The sequence below is a fragment of the Moschus berezovskii genome, chromosome 20 (genome assembly GCF_049115385.1).
Source record: "Moschus berezovskii isolate FMDL1 chromosome 20, NW_MosBer_1.0, whole genome shotgun sequence".
Classification (NCBI taxonomy): domain Eukaryota; kingdom Metazoa; phylum Chordata; class Mammalia; order Artiodactyla; family Moschidae; genus Moschus; species Moschus berezovskii.
The window spans coordinates 53,780,736-53,800,381 of NC_142479.1; the positions used below are offsets into that span (position 1 = coordinate 53,780,736).

At 54.4% G+C, this 19,646-nt stretch overlaps 2 protein-coding genes across 2 annotated transcripts; both read right to left on the reverse strand.

Annotated features, from left to right (window-relative positions):
• On the reverse strand, window positions 1–4,428 carry KRT13 (keratin 13). Its single transcript, XM_055397415.1, has 8 exons — window positions 3,893–4,428; window positions 2,608–2,690; window positions 2,149–2,305; window positions 1,799–1,960; window positions 1,584–1,709; window positions 1,269–1,489; window positions 635–657; window positions 1–311 (listed from the first exon to the last, which is right to left on the reverse strand). The coding sequence occupies exons 1-8, from the start codon at window positions 4,373–4,375 to the stop codon at window positions 259–261; spliced, it is 1,308 nt and encodes a 435-aa protein (XP_055253390.1). The 5' UTR covers window positions 4,376–4,428; the 3' UTR covers window positions 1–258.
• Window positions 4,429–13,279: 8,851 nt separating this feature from the next.
• On the reverse strand, window positions 13,280–17,875 carry KRT15 (keratin 15). Its single transcript, XM_055407830.2, has 8 exons — window positions 17,283–17,875; window positions 16,404–16,486; window positions 16,164–16,320; window positions 15,517–15,678; window positions 15,306–15,431; window positions 14,883–15,103; window positions 14,425–14,450; window positions 13,280–13,665 (listed from the first exon to the last, which is right to left on the reverse strand). The coding sequence occupies exons 1-8, from the start codon at window positions 17,772–17,774 to the stop codon at window positions 13,565–13,567; spliced, it is 1,368 nt and encodes a 455-aa protein (XP_055263805.2). The 5' UTR covers window positions 17,775–17,875; the 3' UTR covers window positions 13,280–13,564.
• Between the last annotated feature and the right edge of the window lie 1,771 nt (window positions 17,876–19,646).

A 19,646-nucleotide genomic window follows, 5' to 3' on the forward strand; every position in this document is an offset into this window, starting at 1 on the left:
AAGCCGGGAAATTTTATTCAATTAGCTTTTCTTTTCTTTTCAGTCGAGAAGCTGAGGAATCAGAGCAGAGCAGGTCAGGGAGAAGAGGAAGCAGACCTGGGGGGTGGGGACAGGGCAGGGAGCGGCCACCCTCGGGAGAGGGGCGGTGGCCAGGCACAGAGTGGCCCAGGCCCCTTGCAGTCCCTCACTCCTGCAGGGAGCCGTCAGCTCTCTCCTCCCCTGGGTGCTGAAGACAGAGGGAGGGACCGCCTGGCAGATTTAAGTCCTATTGTTTTCTGGACCCCGGCGACTGGAGTTGCTGCCAGAGGTTCCTGGAAAAGGAAGGAGGCAAAGACCTTCAGGCTGGAGGAGACCCACCTCAGGCCAGCCTGGGCCCCCCAGAAGGGCCCCAAACCCCGAGTAGGTCAGGTCGGGTGGATAGTGATGGGGAGTCTATGTTACTGTTTGAGGGACTCTCTCCACAACAGCCCCATGTGTCTGTGGGGCAGAAAGGAAAACGGAGGAGCAGGTGACCACTGCTGCTCCAGCCCCATCCCCCTCCCTCCTCCAGCCCTGCCTCCTGCCTCCCCGCCACCCCCACCCCAGGCCGATGAATACGAGCTTGATTGCCTCTCCCACTGGGTTATTTTCTTACCTCCTGTAGGGAAACCGATCAACCTGGGAGAGAGGAGAGAGGCAGCCATGAACGGAAGGCAACCAAGAGCGGCTGCTTACCTGCCCTGAGCAGGAGCCACTCAGGAGCCCTTGGAGCCCCTGAGTTGGGCTCTTTGCCCAGCTGTGCCCCCAGCCCACAGGGCAGCAGCATCAGGTGAATGCAGACCTGTCCTGTCTGTCTGTCTGTGAAGACTCAGGAGATGTTATTGAGCATTTGCTGGAAGTTCTGTCCTCCTTTTGTTTCACTGGACCCTCTACCCTTCCCTTGAGCCTACAAGGATGGCCTAGCCCCTGCAAATAGTCTGAAGGCAGTTCAATCTCTAGTTTAATAGCTTTGTTGGACTGTCCTGAATCCAAGCTCATACTTTTCCAACATGAAATAATTTTTCCATGGTCCCTAGCCCTGCCAAGTCTAATCCAGAGGCCCAGATGAGAAAGTTAAAGAAAATGCCCCCACAGTCTGATGCCAGAGGACAAGGAAGAAGCTCTGGTCCTGGGTTTTGGTCCAAGCTGTTAAAGTGCAGAGAGATGCCCTCCCCTCCCAGACACGATCCCTAAGACCCTGCCTGCTCTGAAAGCACTGAGTCCCCCAGTCCCTTTCCTGTGGGACCTACTTGGCGTCCTGGCCCTCCAGCAGGCTGCGGTAGGTGGCGATCTCCTGCTCCAGCCGCGTCTTGATGTCCAGCAGCATCTTGTACTCCTGGTTCTGGCACTCCATCTCACTGCGGAGCTCGCTCAGCTGGGCCTCGATGCTGCTGATGAGGGCCTGGATCTGCTGCAGCTGCAGGGCGTAGCGGCACTCCGTCTCTGCCAGCGTGTTCTCCAGCCCGGCTTTCTGGTAGGACAGCAGAGGAGAAGGTCTGAGGGATGCCAGGCCTGGGGGAGGGGCCTCGAGGGCGCAGCCACGGGGCAGAGGGCAGCTGGTGTACCATGCTCATCTGGGACTGCAGCTCGATCTCCAGGCCCTGGAGCGTGCGCCTGAGCTCGGTGATCTCTGTCTTGCTGGTCTGGATCATGGCTGTGCTGGAAGACACCTCCTTGTTCAGCTCAGCACTCTGGAATTCAAGCAGGACAGAGGTGACGGAGGAGCCCAGCTGGATGGCCCAGGCACCCTCTGGCTCGGCCGGGTGAGACACTTAGGTACCTTGTGGTGGAACCATTCCTCCGCATCCCGGCGGTTCTTCTCCGCCATGGCCTCGTACTGCTCCCTCATCTCTGCCAGCACGCGGGTCAGGTCAATGCCTGGGGTGGCATCCATCTCCACATTGACCTGGCCAACCATCTGGTTGCTGAATTCCTTCATCTCCTGTGGGGATGGGAAAGGAAGACACATGAAACTTCTCAGCCTGCCTTTCCTCGGCTCTGAATGCTACCAGAATGTTTCAGAAAGTGCTTCAAGGTTCCACTGTGGAGGGCTGAGTCTGACCTCAGCAGAGGGCTCCCCGTTCTTGCTGGAGGTGATTCAGCCACAGCAGGCCCAGCTCCCCCCCTCACCTCCTCATGGTTCTTCTTCAGGTAGGCCAGCTCCTCGTTTAGGCTCTCGATCTGCATCTCCAGGTCGGTCTTGGTCAGGGTCAGCTCGTCCAGCACCCTGCGCAGGCCGTTGATGTCGGCCTCCACGCTCTGGCGCAGGGTCAGCTCGTTCTCATACCTAATATTTTTTTTAATGAAAAACAACACATAAATGTTATTAGGAATTGAAGGTTTTGAGCAAAAGCCACACATTGTCCTTGCTTGGTTCTGCAATAAACCTTTCTCTACTCAAATTAAAAAAAAAAAAATGAAAGAGAGAGGAAGGGAAAGAAAGAAAATTGGAAACACCCCTACCCTCCTCTGAACCCTGTTCCTTCCCCAAGACCTTCACTCCTGGGATGCTAGGATTACACTGGTCAGAGGAACATTTGTCTAAAACAAGAACTGCTGAGAAAGCGGGAAGAGGGAAATAAAACTCACTTGAGCCTGAAGTCGTCAGCAGCCAGCCGGGCGTTGTCAATCTCCAGGATGATCCGGTTGTTGTCAATGGTGGCTGCCAAGATCTGCAAAATACAGAAGGTGACCACTGGAGGGTCCACGAGCTTGGGGAGGCGGACTGATGGGTGGCCGTCCAGCTCTCCCTGCTCCCTGCTCCTGCGAGCTGGGACGAGGCACTTCTCTTTGGGCCTCGGTTCCTCTCTGTAAAGTGAGGGAGGAGATAGATAGGCCCCCTTAGTTTGTTCTGTCACTCCAGTGTTCTGTGTCTGGTCATGGCGATCTGTATTGCAGGGGAGCGACCCCGACAAGGATGTCTGTGGTTAGTCATGTCTCCACAGCCTCACACTAGCAATCTGATAAGGTCACTGTCTTGAGCCCCTTCCTTCTCCTTAAGATCAGGAGAGGGGACTTTCCTGGTGGTCCAGTGGTTAGGACTCTGAGCTCCCAGGGGGAGTTGGGTTCAATCCCTGGTTGGGGAATTGGATCCCATAAGTCACAATTTAAAAATCCCCTGTGCTGCAACTGGGACCTGCATAGCCTAATGAATTAACTAATTTTAAAAGATCAGGAAAGGATCAGCCTCGTTCCCTACAGTTCATAACTTCACTGGAGCTGGCCTCCCCACTGAGCAGAGTGGAATTTCAATAAATATCCCCATCCATTTGAATTTCCTGTCTCAACTTTTGTGTTCCAAAGCACTTAAAATCCACCCCACATAGCTGGGACCCAGCCCAGGCAGGTGGATTTCTGTTCCAACAAGCTGGCCTCACAGAATGAGAGAATCTCAGCTTAGCACCGCCTGCATCTCCCCCACCTGGCTGAGGCCAGTTGAGAACACCAGTTTAAAGGGGGCCCCTACAAAACAAACCAGTGTTCTCAGACCAGTGAATGAACATGTATCCCTTTCTGTTGATTTTGTCCATTCTTAGTGGCTTTTAAAGCTGTCACGGTTTCCAAATAACCCAGTGGGTTAGGATTATAGAGATCAAGTCGCTAACAACATAACTGTTTGGAAAGCAGCGAAAAAAAAAAACGTTGGCATGAGTAAGGACAATAAAAATGAATAATGAGAGAAAACATGGAGCATGAGAAAGACCATCCGGAGTAGAGACGCTTGATAGGCAGTAAAAGCCTAGATTTTCACCCAAAGGAAGGGTAAGAATGCCATCCACACTGCATCTGCTGGTCTCTGGGGACCCTGCATTTCCTGGCCATCGAGTCTCTGCCCTGCTCACAGGAGAACCCTGCTCAACCTGCAAGGGCTCACCTTCTCCCGGAGTTCATCAATGGTCTTGAAGTAGGGACTGTAGTCACGCTCCGGGCTGGTCGGGGTCTGCTTCAGGTGCCAGTCACGGATCTTCACCTCCAGGTCAGCATTGGCCTCCTCCAGGGCGCGCACCTTCTCCAGGTAGGAGGCCAGGCGGTCGTTGAGATTCTGCATAGTGATCTTCTCATTGCCAGAGAGGAGGCCGCCATCTCCACCGCCGAAGTCACCGAAGCCTCCACCAAAACCCCCACCAAAGCCACCTCCAAAGCCACCTCCGAAGCCGCCTCCGAAGCCACTGCCATAGCCACTACCAGCCCCTCCACCGAAGCCGCAGCTCACACCACCCCCAAAGCCCCCAGCGGATCCCCCGGAGACAAACCGGGTTGAGCAGGTAGAGATGCTGCGACCACCTCCGAGCTGGCAAGAGCCACCCCCGAAGCCACCTCCATAGCTGGCGGAGGAGCTCTGCAAGCGACAGCTCATGGTGAGAGTAAAATGGGCAGAGAGTAGGTGCAGCAGGAGCTTGGCTTGGTCTGGCCGAGGACTGTGGCTCTCCTCCGGAGTGGATGCCTTTTATACACCTTGCAAGGGGTTGGACAGTGGCCCTATCTTCTCTCCTCCCTTCCCCACCCTCTGACTGGTGCCAACTGCACGTATGTTTCCCACAAGTTCAGTTACCTCCATTCTCCAGGGTGGGTTGTGCCTCTGGGGGAAGGGGCCTTTTTTTTTTTTTTAATCCTTAACAAAAGGGATGATTCAGAGGGAACAGTGTTCTCCTTGAGACTACCCTTTGACAGCTGAATTCTGTCTCACCTCTCCACTTAGGGAACTCACTCCCATCGGCCCCACCCAATGTTAGAACGGGGACTGAGCTGCACCTGCCTGCCAGAGAGCCTCTGCAGAGGGAAGGAGGCTGCAAAGTGGCCCTCTGCCTCCCTTCTTCCTGTTTCTGAAACGTCTAACTGAGATGTTGTGTGCTTCTCGGCACTTCATCTACTCCATTGCTCCCAGCAACAATGATAAACTTTGCTTGGTCCTGTAGAATCAATGATCTTGAAGGTGTTTAGGCTGAGGAAAAAAGTGGCTCCAAGACCATCAGATAAAGTCACGGTGGCAAGGGACCTTAGGGACCATCTGACACAGCTGGGGAAAGGGAGGCGTAGAAAGAGCAAGCGGACCCACATGTGGTGACAACTAACACTCTTTTAGATCCCTCACTGTGTGCAGGCACTGAGCTAAGAATTTTACAGTGACTGCCTTGTTTAAGGGGCTTCCCTGGTGGCTCAGTAGTAAAGGATCCATTCTCCTGCCAATGCAGGAGACACAGGTTCAATCCCTGGGTGGGTAAGATCCCCTGGAGAAGGAGTTGGCAACCCACTCCAGTATTCTTGCCTGGGAAATCTCATGGACAGAGGAACCTCCTCGGCTACAGTCCATGGGTTCTCAAAGAATCAGACATGACTTAACAACTAAGCACGCACACCTTGTTTAATCTTTGCAATGGCCCAGGAAGGTTGACCCTACTATTATCCCCATTTTACAGAGAAGGAAACTAAGCCTTAAGGGCAGAGTCAGGACTGAAACCCAAGCCTGGATCTGTCTGACACTAGGCTCATTTTTTTTTTCCATTTTTTTATTTAATTAATTTATTTATTTTAATTGGAGGCTAATTACTATAATATTATAGTGGTTTTTGCCATCCATTGACCTGAATCAGACTAGGCTCATTCTTTAGACATATTTTTTCCTACAGCAAAATAGACAAATTTTAAGCATCCGGCTTAATGTGGGATCTAGTCGTGGGGATCTTAATGTGGGATCCCCAGCTATGAAACTTTAAGCCACCACTCAGAACATTTCCAACTCCCTATAAATCTCATTGTACCTTTCCCTGGTCAATTGCCCTCCATATCCCCCATCCCCCTAACATAACAATAATTCCAACTCTGTCACCATCGATCAATTTAGAGGTTCTCAGCCAGGGGCTATTTTGCTTCCCAAGGGACATGTCATAGTGTCTGGAGACATTTTGTTTCTCACACCAAAGGGATACTACTGGTATCTGGGGGACAGAGACCAGAGATACCGCTGAATACCCTACAGTGCACAGGACAGCCCCTGCCATCAAGAATCCTCCAGCCCAGAAGGTCAATTGTGTCCAAGTTGAGAAGCCCTAGGTCAGCCTGACCCATGGATTTAATGGTTTCATTATAGCAGCAGCCTCAGAGGCATAGTCAGTTCCAAAAAGGAAGTCTTGTAATACTGAGCTCTTTCTAGTCCCACAATCACGTGATGCCTGACTCAGCTTGTGCATGTTTGACCAAGAGGCCACATGAAGGATATGACCTAGGGCCTGGGGCCAGGGCCCCTGCCGAGGAGCCTGGGATATGCCTGAGACTCGGGGTCCACTTAGGAAGCCCACCAGAGGAGGCCTCACCTTCATGCCTCGTCACTCAGTCATGTCCGACTCTTTGCCACCCCACGGACTGCAGCCTGACAGGCTCCTCTGTCCACAGGATTCTCCAGGCAAGAATACTGGAGTGGGTGCCATTTCCTTCTCGAATCAAAAATAAAGGGCCTTGAGCTGGCCTCTCAGAAGCCCAGAATAGAAAGAGAGGTTCCAGGGCTGAGAATGGTGGACCCAGGACTCAGGCTTCCAGGTTCCACTTACCAAGGAGGCCATGGAGGCCATGAATGGCCTCCTGGGAGCTGCCTTCTGCCCACAACAGCCTGGGGGGCTTGGTGGGATAGGCCAGGGCCTGAGGTGAGGTGACTTGAGGTTGTCCTGGAAACCCTTTTGCTGATTCTGCAATACCAGAAAGGAAGGTTCTGAGTCAGGGCTTCCTTGACCTTTGTTTTCTTCAGGTGGGGAAGTGGGCCTGCATCTCCCTTCACAGGTATCAGCATCAGAGAGAGAGCCAGGGTGGGCCGCGGAGCTCCGAAACTTGGTGAGACCAGGGATTTAGCCTTACCCCGACCCTGCCCAGCTCTCCTGCCCCAAACTGATGGCTCAGCTCTCTTGCTGAAAAGGTGTGATTCAGCCCAAAGCAGGAGCCCTCTCTCTCTCAGTGGGGATCAAAACAGACAAGAAGGTGATTAATGGAACCTGCCAGGCCTGGAGTGACGATCCTCCCGGGGCTGAAGAGCAGGTTCAGCCAACGCCCCTCAGAGGAACAATAATCACAGATCCTCTGGAGGCCCACAGTGGCCAGGACATGCCTCTCTCACAGGGTCAGGGCACAGCCCCTCCCCACCCCTCCCGAGGAGGGTATGCAATGCCTTGATATAGCAATGCCTTCCTCTAACCACAAAGTGAACCCCAGGACCCACAGAGCCAGGGACACCTGTCAGCCCTGCTAGAGGGACCTGGGCAGAGAGCCATATGGGGACCTTGTTTCTCCTCTCTCAGCCCTGGATCAGATGGGACAGGACCCAGTGATGGGGCTGAGGCCCTGCTCATGGGTCTAAAGCTCCCTTCTTTGCTTTCTGGCAAAACTACAGATTTAGTCCCCTCCTCTATAACATTTCCAGGGAGGGGGAGGGAAAGCCCCATGTATGAGTAACCCTGCAGAAGAGGCTCGTCTTGACAGGTGGTCACTGAGCCTGCACAGCAACAGGTGAGGGGTTTTATTTGGCCCCATTTTATAGATGAAGCAGCTGAGGGAGACTAAGTCACTAGTCCAAGGTCGCCGTGAAGTCAAGATGTAAGCTGGCGTCTGGCTCTCACTACCCTCCTGGTTGGTGTCTCCAAGCCTTGCTGCAAACTCAGTGTCTGATCTCTGAGTATCCCATTCTGTATGTGTTAAAAAATAATAAAATAACACTAGCTAACATCCTGAACACTCTGTGAAACACTTTCCATGCATGACTTTATTTGGTCCTTTTAACAACTCTATTAAATTAATCATATCCTTTTTGCAGATGAGGAATGAAGGCCCAGAGAGGCTGACGGCATTGCCCAAACCTGACTGTGTCGGAGCCAAGATTCAAACCTCTGGCTCTAGGGTCTGCACCCTTAACCACTGCCTGGTTAATCCCTTTCAGGCCAGTGTTAGCACCGTCCCATCCAGAGCCCTCCTCTGTTGCCCTCACTGTTCTCAGCCCTCCTGTCACCTAAGACCCACCTGGTGGATGGTCCTGCAGCCCACAGGGATTAGGCCTGTGTGCTGATGGCCGGGTGGTCAGCCTGTCTGCTGTCTGACCTGATTTCTCGGGTGCTTCGGGGGATTTCTCAGCTACCCACTCAGTGAAGAATGTCGAAGCCTAAATGGTTGTATAAAATTTCCCGTTCAGCCTCCTCATTTCACAGGAGGGGGGAACTGAGACCAGGAATGCAAAGGCCCAAGGCAATGGGAAAGGAAGAGAAATACATGGATTTCTAGGTTGACCGCTGATTAATTGGGGGTCTTCCATTGAGATGACATCTAAGTTTCCTTCAGCAATGCCCTCTGGGGCCCTGGTTCTCAAAGATTTATCCAGAGTCACCAGACTGTTCATCTGCAGAGCTGAGGCCTAAACCCACTTCCAGCTCCTAACTAGAGTTTGTTGCTAGAATCTTGGATCAGGCTCCTGCCTCCTTCTCTCTCTCCCTGGACCACAAGGAGTCTAGAGCCCAGGCTGGCTGTGCATGAGTGTGCATGCTCAGTCACTTCAGTCATGTCCAACTCTTTGCAACCCCATGGACTGTAACCTGCCAAGCTCCTCTGTCCATAGGATTCTCTAGGCAAGAATACTGGAGTGGGTTCCCATGCCCTCCTCCAGGTGATCTTCCTGACCCAGGAATCGAACCCGTGTCTCCTGTGTCTCCTGCACTGCAAGCAGATTCTTTACTCACTGAGCCACCTGGGAAGCCCCCAGTCTGGCTGACCACCTCCCAGAGGGTCTTAAGGTTCCCCTGCAGGAGAGAGTCACCTTGTAAAAGGCAGACCCTGCCCAGATGGTGGACCCAGGCCCTCCGGGCACCCTGCACCCTCAGAGACACCTGCTTGACACAGCAGTCCTCAGGTGCCTTCTTCAGATTAGCCTCAAGGTCACAGGGCTTTATATTTCTACATACTCAGCTTTCCAAAAGCCCTGTTATTACCACCGGAAAGCTGGGTTTCTGGGGAACCTGAAAAGCCCTGTTATTACCACCCAGGTTCCCCAGAAACCCATAGAGGCCAGTACAGGCTTTGAATTAAGTGGACCCGAGTTCCAACCCTACGTCTGCCATAGACTGGCTATGTGATCTTGGGAAAGTTACTCAAGCTTTGAGTGCCTCAGTGGCCATAACAGAAAAGCAGGTGTCAGACGAGTGAGTGTCTGAGAAGCACCTGACACCCGGAAGATCCCAGCAGGTAGAAGGTTCCTCTCCCCTCCCTGTTACAAATGAGGAAATGCAAGCTTTTCATTGTTAGATGACCCATCAGAGTATTCTTCGGTCCTCCGTCCTGTGCCAGCTCATTGCTTCGTCTCCCTCTCAGGTTCCTGCAGCCAGCATGGCACCTGCAGCAGCCAGACAGGTCACAGCTGGTGGCATTCCGGTCATATTTCCCCCACTCAGTCTTACATTCCCTGAAGACAGGGACTTTGTCAAATAAAACTCCAAATACCTTTCCTGGCAGAGGGCAGCGCTGGTTAACTGCCTGAAAAGTAGCTGGCATCATTTTATTTTCCTTCGTGCAGCCAGCTGCCCATGGAGGGACAGGTGACCCCTAGGTGGGCACACGCCCAAGACACCAGTGAATGTCCAGAGCCATGCCTAAGGCAGGAAGGAGCAAAAGAGAAAAAAGTTCATGCACTCATGCAATAAATATTTACTGAGAGGCCCCGCTGAGGACTCAGCCGTGCATGGAGCAGACACCGCCCCTGCTGCCACAGGTCTCCCGGGTAAGGCTCCCCTCTGAGGTCTCAGGATGCAGAGCAGCTCATCGAGAACCTCAAGATCATCTCGTCCAATCAGAATCTTCCATGTAAAGATGGGGAGACTGAGACCCAGAGGGGGACAGGGACTCAGAGTCCTCAGTGAGAAAGGTGGGCATGCCCCATGCCTGCTCTGGGAAGGCCAGCCTGAACCCGGGAAACGCCCAGGGCCCTAATCCCTAGTCCCAAAGCTGTCCTCTCAGCAGCAAAGGGAGGCCTGCTGCCTGCTTCCTGGATTGGCTGGAAACTTAACCCAACCTCCATCCAGGGACGGGCAGGAGGTGGCTGTCTATGCCCGGAGACAATTTAAGGGCTCAGCCAGGCATGCATTCTCCCTGGGAGTGGGCATCTCACTCCAGGGTCAGGCAGGGGACAGAACTTGGCAAGTTACAAGGGCCTCTCTGATAGCCCGTCCCTGAATCCCAGCAGAGCCGGCTAGCAGAGCAGGCAGGGGTGCTCCGAGAAGAGAGAAGCAGCCTCCATCCCCCTAGCTCAGGGTCTGACCTCTAGAGGAGGCTCACTGGATGAGGGACGGCTGAGCCCATTCTGCCCTGCACTTTTGCAGACGTGGTTATTTTTGCAAACAAAGAAGATTCTTCTGTGGCTGTTTAGGCCTGAGACCTCTCAAAAAAGGCCTGGATATCAGTGATGCAGGAGCAGTAACCCAGCTACCAGCCTCAACAGTAGGGTGGGAGAGTGTCCCAAAGGAGCCTGGCTGAGCCCCAGGATGTCAGGGACATGGCACCTGGTGCTTTGGGCTTGAACCGCAGCGTGAGAGACCAAGGTTCCTTGTGAGGACAATCTTTCTGACCATATTGGCTGTGTGACACTTGAACAGTTTGCCCCTAGAGGTCAAGAAATGAGTTTCAGACCAGCACACCCTCTAAGGAAGGTGTCACCAGCTTCTGTCACACACACACACACACACACACACACACACACACACCCTGGCATCAAAGGAAAAGCAAGGGTCTGGAATCGGAGAGACAGTCCCAGACCCAGTTTCCCTATTCCCTAGCTTGTGGCTTCATGCATGTGATTTAGCTTCCCTGGGCCTCAGTTTCCTCTTCTGAAAACTGCTGCTCAAGTCTGGCCTCGATTTCAAAAGCTTTGGGGAGAAGAAATGAGACACGGTCCATTGAATGCCCTGTCCAGAGCCTGGCAGGGTGCAGTGTTAGTTGCTCAGTTGTGTCCGGCTCTTTCACCGCCTGGACTGTAGCCCATCAGGCCCCTCTGTCCATGGAATTCGCCAGGCAAGAATACTGGAGTGGGTAGCCATTCCCTTCTCCAGGGGATCTTCCCAACCCAGGGATCCAACCCGGGTTTCCTTCATTGCAAGCAGATTCTTGACCATGGGAGTGTACAGACACTAATGGAATTCCTTTCCTCCCCACCAGTCCCGGGGGGAGAAGGCAATGGCAACCCACTCCAGTACTCTTGCCTGGAAAATCCCATGGACAGAGGAGCCTGGTAGACTACAATCCATTGGGGTCGCTAAGAGTCGGGCTCGACTGAGTGACTTCACTTTCTCTTTTAACTTTCACACATTGGAGAAGGAAATGGCAACCCACTCCAGTGTTCTTGCCTGGAGAATCCCAGGGATGGGGGAGCCTGGTGGGCTGCTGTCTATGGGGTCGCACAGAGTCGGACACGACTGAAGCAACTTAGCAGCAGCAGCCACCAGTCCCAGGGAAATCTGGCCTTGAAGTATGCACTCAGCAGACACATTCTAGATTAAATCCCCCTCAGAAAGAACGGATGCCACCTTCTTTCCAGCTAGGGTTGCTGAAAGACGAGTTTCACCCAGTGAAAACCACAGGGTGCCTCTCAGAAGGCCTGGCCCTCCCGACAAATGATCTGATTCTCAGGAGAACAGCAACACCTCCTATGTGATCTTCCCAGCAGGACAAAGAAACCGGTTCTCCTCCCTTCTCCCTCTCCCCTCAATCCTCTCCTGAGCCCAGCCCAACCAGGGCCCAGAGTTCTCTACTTCCTCATTCCCTGCCCTCTATCGGGGGCTATGGGCTTCCCTGGTAGCTCAGCTGGTAAAGAATTCATCTGCAAGGCAGAAGACCCCGGTTTGATTCCTGGGTCGGGAAGATCCCCTGGAAAAGGGACAGGCTACCCACTCCAGTATTCTTGGGCTTCCCTGGTGGCTCAGATGGTAAAGAATGTGCTGCAATGTGGGAGACCTGAGTTTGATCCCTGAGTTGGGAAGATCCCCTGGAGGAGATGGCAACCCACTCTAGAATTCTTGCCTGGAGAATCCCCATGGGCAGAGAAGCTTGGCGTGTTGCAGTCCATGGGGTTGCAAAGAGTCAAACACAGCTGAGTGACTAAGCACAAGCACAGCAGGGGCTACGGATTCCAGAGGAACCAATCAGGTGTGTGTGGATGCCACTGCTCTAATGAGCCCTCAGGTAGAAACTGGGGACAGGGGAGCAGGATTTGGATGAAGAAGGGCACTAAGGGCTGGAGTTGCTTTGGACTTGGAATTAGAGAAATCAGGGAGGGCTTCCTGGAGCTGGTGTCTTTCCCTCTTGGTGCTTTCAGTGCCTTGTAGGGAGATGGCCTCTTTGGGGGGATGGGGGACAGAGATAGGAAGTGGCCCAGCCACTCTAGAGGTCAGGTGTGCCCAGCTGGAAAAGAGGGGAAATTAGGGAGCATATGTGGTGAGAGCTGGAAGCAAGGGGGAAGGTCCTGGCAATTGGCTGTGAAGAACCAGGGCCTGGGATCCCAGAATAAGCCGTGAACTTGGAGTCATACAGGTGTGGGGCCCAGCCCCAGCCCTTCTACTTACTGTCCAGCCATGAGGTCACTAGACTAATCATCAGCCTGACCACCTCATTTGTAAGTTCCCAATCTCAACTCTAGGTCCCTCATCTCTAAGATGGCATAATAAAGCCTGACCACCAGCAGTTGTATTAAATGAGACCTGTGAGTGGGTGTGCCTAGCCCAGTGCCAACCATACAGTGCTGAACCAGAGCCGTCTACACAGTCAGTCATCCAGTAAGTGATTAGTCAGTGTCCTGATGTGTTTACTCTGTGTTAACTGGAAAAGACTCTGATGCTGGGAGGGATTGGGGGCAGGAGGAGAAGGGGACGACAGAGAATGAGATGGATGGATGGCATCACCGACTCGATGGACATGAGTTTGGGTGAACTCCGGGAGTTGGTGATGGACAGGGAGGCCTGGCAGGCTGTGATTCATGGGGTCGCAAAGAGTCGGACACGACTGAACTGAACTGAACTGAACTGAAGTATACCACACCACTCTAAAGAACCCTGTTTCCTACTTTCATGATCACTAAATGGAGTCAGCCAGACAACAAGTCATCTGATCAGCCTGGCTTGTCTGAGGCGACCCAGACACCCCAAAGAGTGACTGTGCAGGGAAGAGGTCAAAGTCGGGAAGAGATAGCAGCAGGTGGGCCTTGGCCTTTCTCAGAGGCCACCAACAAGAAAAACTGGACATACTACTGAGAGATATTTGCAAAAGGAAAAGCAAGCCTTTATTGCATGGACATGGTACAGACCATAAGCTTGTTACACAGTACAGCTGTTTTGCACCTTTCTGCTCTATTGGAGGCAGGAAAGCTGGAGAGGGCAGGGGAGAGCACGGGAAGCACCCAACTAAGAGATGAGGGATCCCTTGGACCAGACCCTCTGAAGGCAGAGCCTGGAATTTGCTTTTCCAGTCCCTCTGGCCAGCTTTCTGCTCAGCCTGGGGAGGGCTGGGGTGGCAGGGGCGTCTCCCCCGCACTGGGCTGTTAGATTTCTCTCTTTCTGGAAGAAACCACCTTCCCGTCCACAGACTCCTCAACATTGATGCGGACCTTGCCGCCGCCGCCACTGCCACCTCCCAGAGAGGCTGTAGAAAGAAGGGGCAAGTTTGAGAGTGGGAGACGCTCCCTGTACTCCCTCCCAAGGGGGCCAGGGCCTCGGCTGAGCTCTGAGAAGACTGGACAGTGCCCCTGAGAATGGCCATCGGCCAATCCTTCCAGAGTTGCCAGGACGACTGGTGCTGAATTACTCATCAAGGAGATGGGCGGGAGCAGTGGCAGGTATGCCCTGCAGTGAGCAAGAATGTCAGAGCTTTTAGACTGCATGTAAACAGGAAGTAATCATGGGCATCTATCCATAAGTACGGGGCTTCCCAGGTGGCACTAGTAGTAAAGAACCCGCCTGCCAGTGCAGGAGACATAAAAGACATGGGTTTGATTCCTGGGTCGTGAAGATCCCTTGGAGGAGGGCATGGGAACCCACTCCAGTATTCTTGCCTGTGGACAAGAAGAGCCTGAAGGGCTACAGTCCATACGGTCACAAAAAGTCATACACGACTGACACGGCTTAGCATGCATGCATCCAAAAGTACATGAAGGTAGGTCCTAGGCAGGAGCTATGCCCTGGACAAAGTTTGCTCATCCTGGAAGGTTCTCCATAAATCTTCAACCCCAACCCTACCAGGGACTGACAGAGGTCCCACTGGAGGAGGAAATGCCTATTGGAATGGGCATCTCCCACCCTACTTGGATGCTTGGCCTCTTTCTCCTTCCTCCCGATTCCAAGGGTAATTGTGACTTAAACGGTTTCTCTCCCTCCTCAACTCAGGGAGACTTAAGCCTCTTACCTTCTCTGGTACCAATGCCAGCCATCCTGCAAGAGAGAGGGAAGCAGATGTAAGCAAAGGACAGAAGCTCAGGTCTGCCTACAGGGAGACAGCTAAGCAGTCTTCTCTACCCCTACCCGCGTGTCTGACTTCTCTAAAGGCTGGGACATCCTGCAAGCCCTCCAGACCTGCCACCCCCAAGCCGATAGATTCTAATCTTTAATAACACCCATCTATTTCCTATAGGAAATGGAACCAGCATCAAATCCAAGACTTCTAGCCCAATTCTATCATTTACAGAAGGCACGCAGGACCAGAGAGGTGACATGACCTGCCCAAGGTAACAGCTGATGACCAGAGCACAGAGTCCAGAACCTCTGACTCCATGTTCTGCTCTCTTTCCACTGTACACACTGCTGTGCCCTTAAGATGACTCTCCACCCTAACCCCTCACTCCCCCTCTGCACCCCAGCCCCTGCCTGGCATCCTGGCCCTCCAGCAGGCTGCGGTAGGTGGCAATCTCCTGTTCCAGCCGCGTCTTGATGTCCAGCAGCATCTTGTACTCCTGGTTCTGCGCCTCCATATCACTGCGGAGCTCGCTCAGCTGGGCCTCGATGCTGCTGATGAGGCCCTGGATCTGCTGCAGCTGCGCGGCATAGCGGCACTCCGTCTCCGCCAGTGTGTTCTCCAGCCCAGCTTTCTAGTGGGGCAGCAGACCAGAGACACCACATCAGGCTAGTCAGGAAGCCATCGAGGGCTTGGGGAGACAGGCCAAATGGATTGCATGGAACCTCCCCCAGAGAAGCCTGGGAACTCTAATGCTTAAAGCAGCCATGAAGGGTGGCAGAGGTGGGGAGGAAGAGGCTTGGCAGGAGGAAAAGGGGCATAGCAGGGAGCCAGACCATGCTGAGCTGGGACTGCAGCTCGATCTCCAGCCCCTGTATCGTGCGTCTCAGATCTGTGATCTCTGTCTTGCTGGTCTGGATCATCTCTGTGTTGGAGGCCACCTCCTTATTCAGCTCCTCTGTCTACAGGTCACACAGAAGAGAAGTGAGCTCCATGGGCCTCCCAGGGGCTCAGGAAGCTGGGGAGAGGCCCACCAGTCAGACTCACCTTGCTAAAGAACCAGGCCTCAGCGTCCCGGCGGTTCTTCTCCGCCATGGCCTCATACTGCTCCCTCATTTCTGACAGCACGCGGGTCAGGTCCACGCCTGGTGCTGCATCCATCTCCACGTTGACCTGGCCAGCCAGCTGGTTGCTGAACTCCTTCATCTCCTTCAGGGTGGGAAGGGTAGGCATTCAGAGACAGAGGGCGGAAGCCAGAGCCAAGTCTGGGGTCCCACATGCCAATCCTGGCTCCATTGCTAATCACTAACACACCACGTGACCTCAGTTCTGCCCCGTACCCACCCTGGCCTCTGTTTCCCATGTGACATGAACAGGTTTGATCGCACAGGCCCCTCAGCTCTGAGGGTCTCTCCTCCTCTCTAGTCTCTGGTCCTGCCATGGGAGGACCTCAGGCAGTAGTGCCTTTCTACGAGCTCATGAAACAGACCAGGACAGCAGTGCCCACCAGCCACCTGGCCTGGCAATGCATCAGAGAAGATAAGGAGTCTGAGTCACCAGTATCCCTTCCCTCCATGGGGACCTCTGTGTTGGCGGGTGCATATCTGAACCACTCAGCCCTTCAGCCAACTAAGAAGAGTCCCCAGTGGCCCCACTCTTCCTCCCACCAGCCCCAACCCCTGCCTGATCCTCACCTCCTCGTGGTTCTTCTTCAGGTAAGCCAGCTCCTCGTTTAGGCTCTCGATCTGCATCTCCAGGTCGGTCTTGGTCAGGGTCAGCTCGTCCAGCACCCTGCGCAGGCCATTGATGTCGGCCTCCACGCTCTGGCGCAGGGCCATCTCGTTCTCATACCTGGAAAGGAAGAGGAAACCCAAGTGAGGAAGGGTGAGGGGTCTGGACCACTTGAGCTGGGGGACAATGTGGAGGGAGCATACTTGAGTCTGAAGTCATCCGCAGCCAGCCTGGCGTTGTCAATCTCCAGAATGACCCGGGAATTGTCGATGGCAGCTGCCAGGATCTGCAGGATACAGGGAGCTGGTGTCAGGAGGGCCCCTCCCTCTTCCCTGCTGCTCTCCCTGCCCTGAACCTCACATGGGACCCCTCCCTGACCATCTCCCCTCTGAAACCAGCAACAGTAGGCTGTAGGGTCCCCAGGCAAAATCCAGCCATCCCATGCCACCCTCCTGGTCTCTGGGACAGGAAAGACCAAGGAGCCGGGGTGGCAGGGAATGCCCTGTGGGAACTCCCTGGCCAGGAGCAGGGTGACCTCTCGGGGTGCTCCACCAGCCTCCCCTGTGGACAACTCATGGTCGCTGGCCTCCTGCACACCTTAACACAGCCATGCATCTATAGAACATCCCAGTCAGTGGGAACCTGGAGGGCAGCTGTGGAAACTGGTGCAAGTGAGTGAAGGGTGAGTGAGGAGCTGGCAGAGTCCATGCCCAGTCCCAGGTCTCCTAAGGCTTTTGCCACCCAAGACGTTCAGAGGATGAGGCAGGCGGTCCTGGTATTCAGGACTTCCAGGACCAGAGTTTCATCTCTGCACTCTTATTCTTGCGAAAGAAGCAAAGGCGCGCTCTAGACAGAACCCCACAGGTGTGAGCACTGCTCCCATCTCGGCCCCTACTGGTCCAGACCAGATTCACAGGATCCCCAGCACTGCCAGGCTGGGCAAAGTGTGCCCCCACCCGCATCTGGAACGCATTCCCCCCACTTGCCAAGGTTACACATCATTGCCTGGGCAGAAAAGGATTTCCCCCGGGGCAGCTGGTACCAGCCACCTGCTCCCCTCTCCCTAACACCAGAGGCCTTACCTTGTCCCGGAGTTCATCAATGGTCTTGAAGTAGGGGCTGTAGTCACGCTCCGGGCTGGTCGGGCTCTGTCTCTGGTACCAGTCTCGGATCTTCACCTCCAGGTCGGCGTTGGCCTCCTCCAGGGCGCGCACCTTCTCCAGGTAGGAAGCCAAGCGGTCGTTGAGATTCTGCATAGTGATCTTCTCATTGCCAGAGAGGAGGCCGCCATCTCCACCACCGAAGTCACCGACGCCTCCACCAAAACCCCCACCAAAGCCACCTCCGAAGCCACCCCCATAGCCACTGCCGGCCCCTCCACCAAAGCCACCCCCATAGCCCCCTGCTAACCCCGAGGAAACAATCCTGGCAGAAGAAGCTGAGATAGTGCGGCTCCCACCGCCCCCATAGAGACTCCCCCCACCAAAGCCTCCTCCCCCAGCCAGAAGGGAACCCCCTCGAGTAGAGCCACCCCCAAAAGTGGAAGAAGAAGTCTGCAGAAACGTGGTGGCCATGGCCAAGCAGCAGTGCTGAACTCTCAGCTGCACGAGAGAAGCTGGCAGGAGAGGCACGGGCTGGGCTGAAACCTGAGGGCTGCGCCTGTCACCCCCAGCCCCAGGGCTCCTTATATACCCCTCCCAGGGGGGTGTGGGATTGCGTCTCCTCCCCCAAAGGGAAGCCAACTCCTTCTGCGTTCCTGGCAAACACAGCTGCCTGCACACCTCAACGTGGCTGGTGTGGGGTTTTTCTTTTCCTTTTTTTTTTTTTTTAAATGCAACAAAGGAGATGATTCAGAGTGAATGGTGTTTTGCCCCAGGTCATGATTTTAACACTTGGATTACAGGTTCATCTCTACACTCCAAGAGAAAACCCGGAACATAGGAACCTCGCATCACTTCTGCCAGGACTCCGCCTGCCCTGTTGGTGGCTCAGGCCAACTCTGCCCCCGCCTGGACTTCTCTGCTGCTGCCAGCCCGGGACCCTCACCCCCAGGCAGCTGGCTCCTGGCTCTCAGTTAGGGAGTTCACTTCGCAGGGCTGCTCCATATGGTCACTTTCACAGATCCTATGTCTAAGCCTGCCAGGCTCCGGGGATTGGTGGGCAAGGCGCGTGGAAGAAGGCAGGGGGCATGGGTATAAACTGAGGACGGGAGAAGGAGCCTGAGTCTGGTACCAGCTGAGGTGACCAGAGGGGCCTGTCTGTCACTTCCCTGACCCTACAAATGGACTCTTCTCCTCCACCCTCCTCCCCTCCCCCATCCACAGACCCCTCCTACTTCTCCAGCTCCACCCGGCCCCCTGTCCCACTGCACTGGCATTCCCACAAAAGCCAGCCGGCTCAGGGCTGACAAGGGGCTGATTGATAATCCCACCACCTGCCAACTACATGTCACTGAGCCTTTACTTGCTCTTGGGACGAGTTGGGGCAAACCCCTGCAGATAAGATGGGAGCAAGTTCCAGAGAGCCCCTGCCTTCGCCAGCAAGAGGCATGTCGCTGCACAGAGGGCCCAGATTAACCCTGTTTGTCCTGTGAAGGGCCGCGGGGCTGGGGAGGGGCTCGACCCAGAGGGCTGTACGTGCCTGAGCGCTGCTGGGAGGGCGGGGATGGGGAAGCCTGGCAGGCGGACTGGAAGGCCCCTCCGAGATCTAGAAGGTCAAAGTACCACCTCAAGGAGCAGGCTGTTGAAGCCGGAGAGGGGAGTCCAGCACTCAGGAGGGCCCTCTGGTCTGCCACCAGCTCGGGGGCCTGGTGTGCGTGGAGACCTGTGGGCAGTGCCACTGGAAGCGTGGCCTGGCCCTCTGGCCTTGGCTCTGGGGTTTAGAGAGAGCCAGGGGTGGGGAAATGGGCCAGATCGGGCTGGAGCACCAGGAGGAGAATTCCTGGCCCAGAGCTGTGGCATCATGAAGCAGACGGCACTCTGGAACCCCTCAAACCCAGGTTCAATTCCGGCTCTATCCGTCACTGCTTGGGAACCTTGGACTTGGAAATTTTCAAGTCTCAATTTCCTTCTGGCAACAGGTCCTCTCAACTCCCACTAACGGAGAAGCTCTGAGGCCCAAGAGCCTCCATCCTGCTCCCCATCTTCTGAGGGGCCGGATAGGGGCGTGCACGTACAATACTTAGAACTCCCAAGTACCCCTCACCTGGGGGGACATTTTTTTTTATTTTTTGCCATTGGGCATTAGATCTGCCCTGTGAGTGAGCATCTCACTCGTCCATATTCTTCCATAAACATCACCTATGGGGCAATGCAGATCGTCATTATTGCTCTAATAACAGTAATCGCATGCTTCCACTGCACACTTGATAATTTACAAAGCACTTCTACACCCATGCCTCCTCTAATCCTTGTGACTCAGAAGATATTCCCTGCCCCTATTTCAAG

Excerpts from the sequence above, each read along its gene's own strand:
- KRT13 (XM_055397415.1), bottom strand. The coding sequence starts at position 4,375 with ATGAGCTGTCGCTTGCAGAGCTCCTCCGCCAGCTATGGAGGTGGCTTC. Across the intron at positions 2,691-3,892 it reads TTGATGAACTCCGGGAGAAG|ATCTTGGCAGCCACCATTGA; the intron begins GTGAGCCCTTGC and ends TGTATTTTGCAG. Across the intron at positions 312-634 it reads GATCGGTTTCCCTACAGGAG|GAACCTCTGGCAGCAACTCC; the intron begins GTAAGAAAATAA and ends TTCCTTTTCCAG.
- KRT15 (XM_055407830.2), bottom strand. The coding sequence starts at position 17,774 with ATGGCCACCACGTTTCTGCAGACTTCTTCTTCCACTTTTGGGGGTGGC. Across the intron at positions 15,432-15,516 it reads AGGCCTGGTTCTTTAGCAAG|ACAGAGGAGCTGAATAAGGA; the intron begins GTGAGTCTGACT and ends TGTGACCTGTAG. Across the intron at positions 15,104-15,305 it reads TGCAGTCCCAGCTCAGCATG|AAAGCTGGGCTGGAGAACAC; the intron begins GTCTGGCTCCCT and ends CTGCCCCACTAG.